The sequence below is a fragment of the Cyprinus carpio genome, chromosome A2 (genome assembly GCF_018340385.1).
Source record: "Cyprinus carpio isolate SPL01 chromosome A2, ASM1834038v1, whole genome shotgun sequence".
Classification (NCBI taxonomy): Eukaryota; Metazoa; Chordata; class Actinopteri; order Cypriniformes; family Cyprinidae; genus Cyprinus; species Cyprinus carpio.
Genome location: NC_056573.1, coordinates 19,422,828 through 19,436,856, shown reverse-complemented (window position 1 = coordinate 19,436,856; position 14,029 = coordinate 19,422,828). Strand labels below are relative to the sequence as shown.

At 37.3% G+C, this 14,029-nt stretch overlaps 1 protein-coding gene and 1 long non-coding RNA gene across 5 annotated transcripts in view; one reads left to right on the top strand and one right to left on the bottom strand.

Moving 5' to 3' along the window:
• Positions 1 to 14,029, bottom strand: part of LOC109098930 — a 129,515-nt gene that overhangs the window by 37,341 nt on the left and 78,145 nt on the right. For all 4 annotated transcript variants that reach the window (XM_042777523.1, XM_042777511.1, XM_042777502.1 and 1 more), the window contains 3 exons: positions 10,308 to 10,602; positions 8,988 to 9,107; positions 4,862 to 5,029 (listed from right to left, as the gene is read on the bottom strand). In XM_042777523.1, coding sequence (XP_042633457.1) covers positions 4,862 to 5,029; positions 8,988 to 9,107; positions 10,308 to 10,602 — 583 coding nt within the window. The remainder of the gene's footprint in view (positions 1 to 4,861; positions 5,030 to 8,987; positions 9,108 to 10,307; positions 10,603 to 14,029) is intronic.
• Positions 1 to 14,029, top strand: part of LOC122148941 — a 43,978-nt gene that overhangs the window by 28,001 nt on the left and 1,948 nt on the right. The window lies entirely within an intron of this gene.

Genomic DNA, 14,029 nt, shown 5'->3' with positions numbered 1-14,029 from the left:
CCACTGAGTCAGAAGCGCTTTGCCTGCTTGCCTTATTCATATCAAACCCAATCAGCCGAATCATACAACAAATTATCCAATCAGAACACATGGCTGAGCACCTCTCCAGCAAACTGACTTGAGGAAATGTACAAAGACCAGGCCACGCGTCACAGATAAGAAGCCACCAGCTCGCCAGTGTACAAAGAAGACACATCTTCTGTGTTCCTGAGCACAGAGTGAGATGAAAACAAGTTTGATTACAGTGGTCTGAGACAGCCAAGATGAGGCTGTTAGTGCTCCTCTCATCCCTTCCTTCCTTCATCCCTCCTTCACGCATGGAGAAGTCACCCCAGGGACGCATCTTTATGGATTCAGACACGCATTCTGCATCTTTATCTTTTTACGTGTGGCGAAAACACAGATATATAACCTTATGGGATTGGGCGAGGCCTGCCAATGCAAATAGCCACCGCTGCCGGTGGGAGGCCAAACTGAATAGAATTAATTTTGAAGGTACTTTCATTTTTAATTGAGTGTTCAGGACCCCAAAGCCCATATCCGACTACCGAGAGAGAAAACGCTTCAAGCATTCCCACACATGTGAATTGATTGGGAAAAGTCACAAGGGACGTGCTTTTTTGTTTTTGATCGTGCATAAAACCTCTTTGCTCTCAACATCAGACACATTGCTGAGACACCAAGCAACTAATTCTTTACATTTTATGCTTCCTTTGCTTTCAAAATGGATTCCAGCAGAGGCTGAGATGAGTTTACAGGGTGCATCTTAGTTACATCCAAACTGTGGCTTTTTATAGCCATTATTCTCAAGAGGACATGTGCATCAGTTCTGATCGCCTCTTGAACTTGAGGCCAAATGAGCTTTATGCTTTGATGAAAGTGTAAATAAATGGGCTTTATGATCCGCTGAGAGCACACAGTAAGTGTTTTGATGAACAGTATTTTATCATCGTTTTGTGCCGTTGACCAATGCTGAGCCTTTAAAAGCAATGCCAGCTGAGGGCAGAAGGGTGAGGAGGGCAGCAGTGGGTCGAGAAAAGAAATTCACATATCAAGGAGACGCATGGAAAGCCAAAGAGCAAGAGGGAAGGATGCCGAATGAAAATTAGCCCTTAAGGGTTGATGACAAAGCCTGTCACCTCCGAGTTTCTCCATCTCCAGCCATCCTCTCTCCTCCCTCAGCCTGATGAACTGTCAGTCATGTGTATGTGACATGAATGTGTATGTGTGTGAAAAAAGAAGCTGATGTGTGTTCCTGTGAGCACGCACGTGAGTCTCCTCTCATAAGCCAGTCGGTGTGTGTAAATGGCATGTGTGAGAGATGAAGAAAGGGAGGGAGGGAAGGACATCTTAAAATAAAGTGTAACCAAAAATTTAATAGAAATACAGCTAAAATAAAATATTTATATATTTAATTAAAATATTATACTTCCGTTTTGTTGATTCTGCATTAAATCACTGTCAGTTAACAGCCTTTTAGTGAACATTCATTCATGTCATGCAGCGCATACTGTGACACATCGAAATTAAATCATTCCCATTATAATAAATGAAGCTGACTATACTGCACAGATGCTCCAGTCACTTTATTTTTTTCATTCTCTGCCTGAAATAAAATTATTATTTTTTTTATTCTACAAATATTATTTGATAATTTAAATAACTTCTGATCATTACTGGTGATCAATGATTTTTGAATAAAAAAACGGACCAAATTTCGATCATATTTGATTTTTAACCATTACCGTCAAAAAAGTTTAGGGTAGGTAAAATCGTTTTAAATATTTTCCAAAAAAGTCTCTTATGCTCACCAAGGCTGCATTTATTTGATCAAAAGTACAATAAAACAGTAATATCCTGAAATATAATTACAATAATTCTACAGTTACAATTTAAATATCTTTACTGTCAATTTAAAGCATCATTTTTGAATAATAAATAACAACAATATAAATTTCTTCAACAACAAAAACAAAAAAATCTTACTGACCCCAAAGTTTTAAACAGTAGTGTAGCTTTACTCTTTAGCTACATTACCGTTTAAAAGTTCAGGGTCAGTTAGATTTTCTTTCTTTCTTTTTTTTTTTTTTTAATTGATTTTGCCAAATACAACAAACAAAACAAATCAACAGTGTAATTATTCAAATGTTTAATGACTTCACTGTTGCTTAAGTTTAGCTCACAGCTGAACATTGTTGACATGTAGCTTCAATTCTTCCAGTGTAGACAGAATGTAATAGATGACTTAAAGGTGTGAGTGGGCACACAGACACACACTTACAGGCAGACACACACTCCCATAAATAAAACTGATTCCATTCTCGGGCAGAGTTAAGCTGTCCCTATTCTCGTGTCACCATCACCTCTCCTTTCCTTCCCATCTCCATCTCCCTGTCAGCCTTTGTTTTTCTATTTATTTTTTTAGCTTACTTGCTCTGTCTGTGGACAAATTATGGTGATTATCATTTAGTTTCTCTATTCTTAAACTCCCTCTCTTCTTTTACTATCTTTGCCTTTTCCGTCTAGTTTATTAACACACTGGGACCTGCAACAGACACTTTGTACAGCACTGGTCTGCTCACTACCTCTTTCAGCAGTTAACTGACCTCATTCAGCTACCTCTTCTGTCAGTTTAAATAAAGAACTGCTCTCTGAGATTTTTGACACTTTAATCAGACTGAATAAGCTCTTTTGCACTACAATCATTATATCTGCACTGTTTACTTCACTGGTTTGCACTCTATCTGCTATGTGCCTTGTGCTGCTTTTCTTATCTTTCTTTTTACATGACCTATTTGTATATTTGTATAGTTGTACTTTATATTATATTATCTGTATTTAATGTTCTACTGTTAGTGTTATCTGTATGCACTAAGGGTCTGAGAGTAACGCAATTTCAATTCTCTGTATGTATGTACTGTACATGTGGAAGAATTGACAATAAAGCAGACTTGACTTGACTTCCCTCAATGTCCTTGTTTCCCCTCTCCTTCTCTCTTGTACTTTCGCTCTTCATCTGTAACCAGCAGACACTCAGGGGAAATAAATTAGTAATATTTATGAAAAACCCTTCTCAGTATCGTTTCTTCTCATCTCGTCGCCTCATAAAAAAGACACTGATCTTAACAGGCGTACCTATAGTCATCCGCCAAACAATCTACACAGCCATCCATCACGGGCACAGTGCACTGCTCTGCTCCTCTTGGATGCCCAACACGGCAGCCAAGGCTGTTAAAACTACATAAACCAGCTCAAGTCCCCCTCCACCTGAGTCTGCATCTATTATACCGAGGGATGCATCAGCCTTGGCACTCCCTGCAACATTCTTCAAACGTAATTGCAATGGTCAAAACATCTCCCAAAACGCCTGTAATTTGTTTGCTTTTATCTGACGCAAACTCCCGGAGAGATTTCTAAATCGGCTTTCAAATACGAGGAGATTTAGCCAACCTTGACTAGTGAACCTGAACATCTACCTGCGTGAGACTTTGATATATTTTCCCCACACATCTTCAGATAATCTCAACCCGGTAAAAAAAAAAAAAAAACAGAGAAAGGGCCCTGCTTTGACCATACTAATAAAGGGTTGGTATGTAATTGAGCAGAACTTTAGGGAGGCTGCGTTACGGCCCCTATGCAGGGACAGTTAAACAGCTGACGGTGAGCACTAGATACAGCTCTTTCTTATAACTAGCTCTGTATTGTAACTGTCTTATATCTTTCTTAGAACTTCATCTCTCCTGTCTCCCATTCTTGGAAATAGCTGGTTTTTATGCACCAATCAGGTTGTATACACAATCAATTCTCAAACCCATTTAGTAAAACAAAATAATATAAACCAAATGTTTTGGGAGTTTGCAACTCTTATTGATGGAAACAGTAGGGAGGGGGCGGGAAAATGGAACAGTGATAAGATTCAAACTGTGTCCACTACGCAAACTACACATAGACTAACCTCTAGGCCATTCTATGATGCATTTAAATTTACCATGGTAACCACAGCATCAATACCAGTGAACTACTACTGTATAAGATCATAATATGGGTTGTACTTGAAAGAGTATGTGATTGATTAATTTGTTTAACTTCTGTTTTTGATGACAATATTAATCTGACAACCCAGTCTCATGATAAGCTGTGGGAATTCACACAAGATTTGGAAGAATTCACACACACACACACACACACACACACACAGAAAGAGAGAGAGAGAGAGAGAGAGAGAGAGAGAGAGAGAGAGAGAGAGAGAGAGAGAGAGAGAGAGAGAGAGAGAGAGAGACAAATAATGCACACACACAGAGAAAGAGAGAGATATTGCTGTAATAGTGATAGTGATAGTTAATGCAAAATTAATATAAAAATATATATGTAGTTGATCCATGTTGTAAGATTTCACCATCTCTTATAAATTATTAAGAGTTATCATGAAAGTTTGGATGATTTCTCATAAGTTTCCTCTGGAATTTCTAATGTGTCTTTAGAATAGCACTTTATCAGCAGCATTCTTCATTTCACATGATCCTAGAAATCATTCTAAAATGCTGATTTGGTGCTCAGAAAACATAAAAAAACATTGTGCATGCTTTTGTGTAATTTATGTTGTAGAGCAAATGTGAAAGATAATTTAGGCCTTATTTCACAAACCAAAATCTATTAGTCTAAACCCATGGATAATTAAATAAATAAATAAAAAAGTAATTCTCTTGCGGGTTGTAGGAATACAAACGGCTCTACATGGGATGTACTTCAAAGAGTGTCTTTTTTATGAAAGAGGTGGCTTTTATTGTACAGACTACTGTAATTGAACTATGGTAAACTTCTGTAATAGATCTGCATGGACATGATGTGGAAAGTTACTCACTTTGTACGAAGTGAGGAGGATTGTCATTGACATCCGTCAATCGTACAGTAACTGTTGTCGTTCCTGACAGGCCGCCAAGATGGCCGCCCATGTCTTTAGCTTGCAGGACCACTAGATACTGATCCTGCACTTCTCTATCTAGATCTGGAACTGCAGTACGCAGGATGCCTGAGGGAGAAAGAGAGACAAAGAGAGAAGCACATCACAAATTCAATCAACTCCTTGAATCAAATCATTTCCATGTGTTCTCTGACCACAAACTTGTAGAAACGCATCCCAGCAGACAAGGTCACCCACGCGAAACTCCTACCATAGGAAAACAGTCTATGATAGAGGTTTATTAAAATGCCACAAGGAAATTTAACTGTGGATACATGCTCTGGATAGGAAGAGACCTTTCAGAATTCGAATTCCTGCTAATGAGTAAAAAAGAATGCCATGCAATGCATATAGGACAGAATTAGGTTAATATCCTTGATTAGCATTCACAAACCTCCAGGAGAAAAAGCCCTCTCATTCATATTAGCGTGAGGTCCACAAATGTCAACAAAATTAATTAGGTTTCATTAGACAGCCAAATGGAATCAAAACACGAAGGAAGTCCATTATCCACACAGACAGAGACACAATGCACTTCTACACAAACATTCACACAATGGATCCGTGCGAGCAGTAAAATTCATCTTTCACTTTCTCACTCCTTCTCCCTGCCTCATTCTTTCTAGCCTGTCATACACACAAATACCCATCATTCTGCTCGCAATCCTTACACTCACACATAGAGATTGGCCACACAGTCCCACTGTGTGTAGAATCACACTGTGTTCGCTTCACTTCTGCCAATTGCACTCTACAGCACAAAGAAGCAGGAGTGATTTTTCAAATGACTGCAGCCCCCCTGTAACCCTGAATAAAAGCCTCTCTCAAGCCTCCGGGTCAAAAACCAGACCCTCCGACAGGCACAGAGGCAGAATGCAGAGGCCGGGCCATTGTGTCATTTAAACTTGCCATTTAAAGGAAAAGTTCACCCAGAAATTCTGTTATCATTTACTCACCCCCGTGTCGTTCTGAACCCATATGCTGTTTTATTCTGTGAAGATATTTTAAGACTCTTTATGCAGCAACAGTACACTGCCATTCAAAAGTTTGGGGTCAGTTTTTTTTTTTTTATGTTTTTGAAAGAAGTCACTTATGCTCACCATGGCTGCACTTATTTTATCAAAACTACAGTAAATAATGTGAAATATTATTCAAATTTAAATAAAATGCCATTTCTATTTCAATATATTTTAAAATCTAAAACATATCTGTGATGGCAATCCTGAATTTTCAGCAGCTATTACAGTCACAGTAAAAATATTAATTACTTAAAGGAAAAAAAATATCTCACTGCCCCAAAACTTCTGAATGGTAGTACATATAATAGCACTATAACAGAGCTATAGAAAACTTTATAAAAATAGCCCATATGACATGAAGTCATACAATATCTTTAAGTGTGAAACAGAGTCGACAGATTGCAAGAATGTTGCTTCAAACAATCAAGTATCAAATATTATTTGTTTATAAAGAAGAAAACAAAGACAAAACCAAAGCACGCACATCAACAGCAAGAAAATTCTCCAAATTGGGTGCTCAACAAAAAAAAATATAATAATAATAATAAAAAACAAACAAAAGTCGGCACACCACAATTAACCATAAAGAATAATTAATAATGGACTGCAAGGTCGTAAAGAAGAAAGCCAGTTTCACTAACTAAACACTGTATATAACCCTCAGGAACAATTTATCATAAATTAAAAAAGTTAGAATTATCCTTGAATTTGGAAGCAGATGCAGGCTAGATGTAAGCTTTGGTGGCGTCAATGAATAGTGACTTGAAAATCTCATTCAAAGCTATCATATGACTTCAGAATACTTGGAATATGACACTACTACTTTTTATGCTGCTTTTATAGTGTTCTTTTTAAAGTTTGGTCACTTAAATGTTATCATATGGCAAGAGCTGCACAAAGATTCTTCAACACATTCAGTTGTGCTTTCCGCTGAAAATATAACAGCATACAGGTTTGGAATGACAAGAAGATTTTTAGATTTAAATGGATATGAATAGTCAACAAAATATGTTCTTTTGGAACAACTTTCTTTTGTTAAATTTTTTTTTTATTTTTTGGATGTGATTAGAAGTGTGATTTGAGTTAGTGTTTTGCTGCATTTGTTAGAAGTGCAGCAGCTCAAGCGGTATGAATATATTTCTGCCAAGTCAGTCTGGATTAACGAGCATTGAGGAGAGGGAGGGAAGAACCAGGAAAATAGGAAGGAGCAAAGAACCAGAGGGATGAAGGGATGACAGAGTGAGGGGGAACTTTCGTAAATGATTACGGATTTGAAGGGAGACAGCATGGCTTTCATGCACTATACAGTTCTGAAAGGAATATTAGTTTATGGTGGTTAGTGCTGGTTTGAAGTGTTCTATGCTTTGCTAAATACAGTTAAATAACATTAACACTGTTTTTGCATAACTTTGCAAGTTTACTGGTTGTAATTGAAATGACACACAGTACAATAATTTTGATAATTGATTTTAACAGGTGTTAATTAAACTTTAACACATCACAGGTCTCAAATTTCATGTCAAGCCTGTTTTTCACTTACACTGACACAAAATATTTTTTTAAACAATCCCAATGTTTAACCCCAAACTTTGTGTTACATTTGTGAAAACATTGTATTATGCATCATTGTATTATGGTTCTTTCATATAATAAATAAAACATACATCTTTAATATTTTTATAATGGATTTGCATAGTTTAAAAGGATTGTTCACCCCAAAAACGTTATAAATGATTCACTCTCATGCCATTCACCATATTTAATATGAACTATGTACATGTTGATCAATGTTCATAAAGTGAATAAAAGGCTAAATTTAATCTGTTCATCATATAAAGCAATCATGTCTCTTCAGAACACCTGGATAACTGCATTTCCAGAAAATAAGTTGCACCTGATCAAAAATGCATTTTTGAAAGAGAAACAAACATACATGCAGAAATAATATAAAATACCAGTAAATAAAACAAAATGTTTACAAATACCATAAACATGAACAAATGTATTTTGTCCCACTCATAAATCCTTTAAATTTAAAGGGATACTCCATCCCAAAATGAAAATTTTGTCATTAATCACTTACCCCCATGTTGTTCCAAACCCGTAAAAGATTAGTTTGTCCTCGGAACACAATTTAATATATTTTGGAAGACTTGAGACTGTCCCATAGACTGCCAAATAAATAACAGTGTAAAAGGTCCATAAAAGGTATGAAAGTCATCGTCAGAATACTCCATCTGCCATCAGACGTGCACTCTGGGTTTTATGAAGCGACGGGAGCATTTTTAGTAAGCGAAGAAAACAAAAATAACTTTATTCAATAATTCCTTTGTCAACGGTCATCTGTGTCTCTCGTTATCACTGTATGCTGTGTACAGGTGCATCTCAATAAATTAGAATGTCATGGAAAAAACTCAAATTGTGAAACTAGTGTATTAAATAAATTCAAAAGTCTTTGGTTCTTTTAATTGTGATCCAAATGAGTGTGCTGTGTGCATGTTTTGTGTGCTTGATTATATAAATTTATAAAAATCGCTTTGGAATATAATTCGCAACACATTTCAGTTATTTAAAAAAATCTAACTTGTATCCTGAAAAACATGGTAAACTACTCAACTCATATGGATTATGTTTACCATGTTTTTATTAACTTTTTGAAGTGTAAAAATTTTGAGGGAATTTCAGTGGAGGGACAGAATTCTATCAGGTTTCATTTAAAAAAAAAATTCATTTGTGTTATAAAGATGAATGTCTTATGGGTTTGGAATGGCTGCCCACTGCTCCAGAGGTGTGTTCATGGTGTGTGTGTGTGTTTTTTCACTACTCACTACTTCACTTAAAAATGAATATCTTACGTTTTTGAGTGAACTAACCCTTTTAGATAGAAAGCTTGAATCTGAGATAAACAAATACATAAATACTTTATATTCTTTGAATCAAAAATATTTTAAAAAGCTAAAATCTATTAGTTTTAATAAAAATCAGCTCCTGGGTCAAGAAAAACCCACCTGTCTGAGCATCCACGGAGAAGTGCGGCTGCCCCTGAACCAGCGTGTACACCAGCCGCGCGCTGTTCCCATATGTGGGATCGTCTGCATCTGAAGCAGTCACCTGGATGATGGAGGTCCCTGAGGAAAAGTTTTAGGGAGCGAGAGGGCAAAAAAGACAATAAGAGATGATCAATACGGCACATATGAACACAGGTCATCACAGGCCAAGCACATTACGCAAAGAGAGCCATGTAAAGACTGACAGATTCGCCCCATCTCTCCTCTCACTCTCCCTCCTACTGCAGTGTGACAAATACAGTATTCACTTTCTCTTCTCCCCAGCCGCACACCTTCTTTCATTTGCGCCTCTGTCTGTCTCACTTCATTTCTCTTCATCTCCTTCTCCAATTCCCCATTTGCTCCCTCTCTCAATCTCTATGCCTGTTTCTGTGGCCACACTCCCCTGTTCCAATAACTCCCTCACGTCTCAAATCTCTCTTTCGCTCCTCACAGATATGGACTTTTTTTCAACCAAATAAATCAAAGAACTTCATGCGAAGGACCGAAGTGGTTTGAAAAGAACATATACTGTATATGTACAGTGGAAAGAGAACTACATTTCCCATGGGGCAATGGCTGACAAGCTCAGAGGGACGAGGGGATTTGTGGGAGCAGCTGTTGCTGTTTTCAGACATCAAAGGCCTGACAGTGTCACCAAGAGAGCTTGTGGGTTGAGGGGAGGGTGCTGTCTTATTACAGATCTTTCGCAGGTAGTTAAGAAGCAGCAAATAGAAGACGGTAGGAGAACGAGAGCGAGAGAGACATTGTCACTGTAAACGAATGATCAGATAGGCAGATCAAAAAACAGACATGACTGCCGTGTTGACGCAATTCATATTCAGCCTGAGTGGAACTAAAGAAACAATTTAGACTGATAACGCATTCACACTGATGGAAAATATTAGATTTGAATGGCGCTCTGGTTTCGTTTACCTCAGCAAGGGTTTGAGCATTCAGATGTAGCACAGAATATTTCTTGTTTGCACTTGGGATCCTTTGATATTAATTAAACCCATTTCAGGAAAACAAAAAAAGCACTACTGTCTAGTGGTAATATTTTGAGCCCGCCTCAAACAGACGTAAAATCGATAAACGTGAAAGGTTATTTCACTAAATGAGCATCATTAACGTTTAAACACTGCAAATTATAGGGAGCATTTTCCTCAGCTTTTCATCCAGTGGTTTTTGGGACAGCATGAATCCTGCATTATTCAAAAATCATTGACATTCACCAAGAAAACATGCTAGTGGGGATGAGCATATGGTGTCTTCCGCTACCTATGTTTGCCATCTCGGGTACTGTGGCGCTGTAGGTTCCTTCCTCGAAGACAGGTGGGTTGTCGTTGATATCCTGCACTCTAATGATGAACTGGGAGGAGGGCTCCAGGGCACGCTCTGTCTGACTGTCTGTTGCTGTGGCAATCAGCCGGTATTCGTCCTTCTCCTCCCGGTCCAAGGGCTTGGTTACGTGGATGTTGCCCGTCTTCTCGTCAATCACAAACACTGACCCTGCCCCCTCACCCCGCAGTACGTACCTAGTGCGTCCATCACCCCTGTCCATGTCAGTGTGAAGCTGATGAAGAGAAAAAGAAAAAGAGAGGGAAAGGTTGAGACAGAAAGATTACAAGAGACTGAAGGGTTCAGAAAGACAAAAATATAGCATACACAGTGCTGGGTAGATTGTAATCTGTTACTGATTCCAAATTACACAACAAAAATTGTATTTGGCAACATAATCCATTACATTACACATTTTAGGTAATATAATCCACTTTTTCGATTACTTTTAGATTACTTATGACCCAACTTGTCTATCACATTGATTTAAATATGACAATATTTTACCATATTGATATAAAAATACAAAGAGAATGAAAATTGTTGAATTCCATTAAACATTACATCAAAGTTTTTTTAAACTGTGGTTCATGAAGTAACTGCAGGGGGTTGTGAGTTTAATAAAAAGCTAATAATTAAAATCAAATCAATAAATCAAATAAAATAAATCATTTTAAAATAACAACAATCAAAATGAAACACTAAAAAATGAAATATTTTATTTGTTTACCTGCATGTCATGTGACCATTTACCAACATCAGAGAACCGTGAACATGCAAACTCATAATTAACTCTCAAGTAATTATATTGGATGAAAGAGGTTCAGCTGACAAAAAAGTTTAAGAATCCCTGTATTACACAAAAAAGAAATAACTTTGGCATTTAAATGTGTTTTAAAGACAAAAGCCTTCCAAAGACAAAGACTTGTGAATAATATGTAATCCAGATTACATGCAATCATTTACTACCCAGCACAGGGGTCAAAACACCATCAACTTTATGTGCATAAAGCAAAAACAGTAAAACAAAAGATTTATCTTAAAATATAGACTCCACTTTGACAGATGAGGACTTCAGGGGTTCATTGGCAGACAGTACAGATGGTAATGATCACACAGCCTTGCGGGAAATGCTCGTACTCTGGGGACTGATTGAGGGTGGAGTCTGGTTACCAGATCAGTGGCAGTCTACAGCTAAGGAGCCTTCATGCAGTGAGCAAAGCCTGGGCTGCATAGGGAGTGCGTGACGCTCAGGTGGAAGAGTGTGGAGAACGCATAAGCATTCTTCCTCATTACTGCTTCTACGTGGCCAGAATACAGCTGCTTAAAAAGACCCCATAACAGCACAACTTCAAAAAAAGTGCCACACAGCAAGTTTGGAAGACAAATGGGAGTGTGTCCTATGTTAGCAGGCATTCAAGTGTGGAAAGAGCTGAGTGTGTTCCCTCAATGGAATCAAAATGGAGATTTTTTTGGAATCAGAATATTCATTGGCTTTTCTAGATTGAATTTTGAGACAAAACATTTGGTTGTGTAGATGTAAATCCCCAAAGAATGTCCTGCCACTCGGTGGGCAGTGATGAGGAACACTCTAAGAAAGCACATTCTGCTCAGTGATACACATTCTTGTGTACAATAGCCAGGTGCAATGCAACAAGTTGGCAAACGATAAAAGTTTTTCCATGTCAAGAGGTGCTCACATTGAGGTTTTCAAGTCACTGTACTGTTGGTTGCAAGTAGGCGTTCCTAGTCAGCTAGCTGTATCACACAGCTTTTCTCAGCATGTTAATAAGTAGTTTAAAAGTTCAACTGCAGTCAAAGTAAAGCAATAACTTTAACATGTCATGTAAATGCTTTAAACAGAGTGAAATTATACTAGTCTGATTTTTGTACCAACATATCAATAATATATGATTGTAGCTTTGCCTTATGCAGCATGTATTTTATCAATGTTCATAATAATATATATATTACTTAAAAATATTAATAACAACATCAAAAAAGTGATTATATTTTATTATTATTAATATTATCATTATAAAATGATATTAATCTGTATTTAATATTTATTAATATAATTATTAATTAGCTTTTCTTGTGGCCAATAAGAAAATAAATAAATAAATATTTGTTTTCATAATAAATAAATAGTCTTTACATTACTACAGCTTTTTACTGAATAGTTTCGCTCAAAGCATTTTGAATGAGTGGAGTGGATCTACACAATCAGCATCTACCTGGATAATGTGACAGCAGCATTATTGTGCCAGAACTCCCACCACACACCAGTAATCAGTGGAGAGGCGAAAGTGTGAAGTAGCCAGTTATATGGATGATTAGGCCAATCTGACGTGGGCGCACGGGTTACATACCTACTCTTTTCAAAAGGCACTCTGAGATTTTTAATGACCACCAGCAGTCAAAACCTTGGTGTAGTCCCTGTTAATATCCGGTATTAAATTCTTTTTGAGTTATCTGATGACAACTGGTCAGCTGAGACAAGTCACTGTCACTAGTCACTGCAGGGTCTTTTATTTCAGGGCTACATATATCACTTAGTGAGTTAAGATAATGCTACATGTTAGCAAGTGCAAAAAGCCGCAAGAAGTCATCATATTATTGCTAATTGCACATTACACTTAATATACTTTATATGTACAAATCTACTGCAAACATGCTGTTTTGAATAAAATGCTCATTGTTATTTTAGGTTCTATTTTTTTTTTTTTTTTTTTTTTTTTTTGATGAACTTCACATGATATGCATCATTTAATGTCTATCAATCTATTTAATCTATTTACTAATACTAATATACAGATATTTTTGGGGAGTCCATGATACTTTTTTTCAGGATTCTTTGATGAATAGACATTTTCAAAGAACAGCATTTATTTGAAACAGAAATCTTTTTCTAACATTATGTCTTTACTCTCACTTTTCATTATCAATTGAATGCATCCTTGCTGAATAAAAGTATTTATTTCTTTAAAAAAAAAAAAAAACCTGACTTTAATCTTTTGAAAGGTAGTATACTTGTGAATGTTTGTTGTAACCCTCTATGAATACAAATGAGATCAAGCAGGTAAAAGGTGCTATTTGCTAAGTCACAAAACATTTTGGACCCCACACCTGTATTTAGCACTGACCACTTGTGATCAGATTGCTAGAAATGGATGTTAATACCAGGTGTTAGTCAGTACCTCAGCTTCAGTTGGTAATCAGTCGAGGGAACTACATGTCTTCCAGTCCAGGTGCTGAGTGTTGTTGCTAGTGAGAGCAGGCAGCCATGAAGCCGTTGCTGTGTTGTGGCTTTGGAATTCCTGATTCCATCCATTAATTCCGCCTTGAGCTCTCGGTCAGTCAAGTCTGCCAGCAGTTTGCCGTTCCAAGCCTGGGGTTCTTAACGGAGGGCCTTAATGACCTGCCTTAACGACAAGACTTAACGAGGCTCTTAATGAAGCTGCCGCTATCGTTAAGGCTGGTGATGGCGGGATGATGAAAGACACAGAGAATCCCTTTTGTGTAGTCATGGAGAATGAGAGGAGCGTGTCCTTTTGTCCCTGGCATTGACCTGATCGACGTGACCTCTGCTGACACTCCTTGTGATTTACACATCCAATAACACCGACGTAGTGACACAGCTCAAAACAAACACACACACA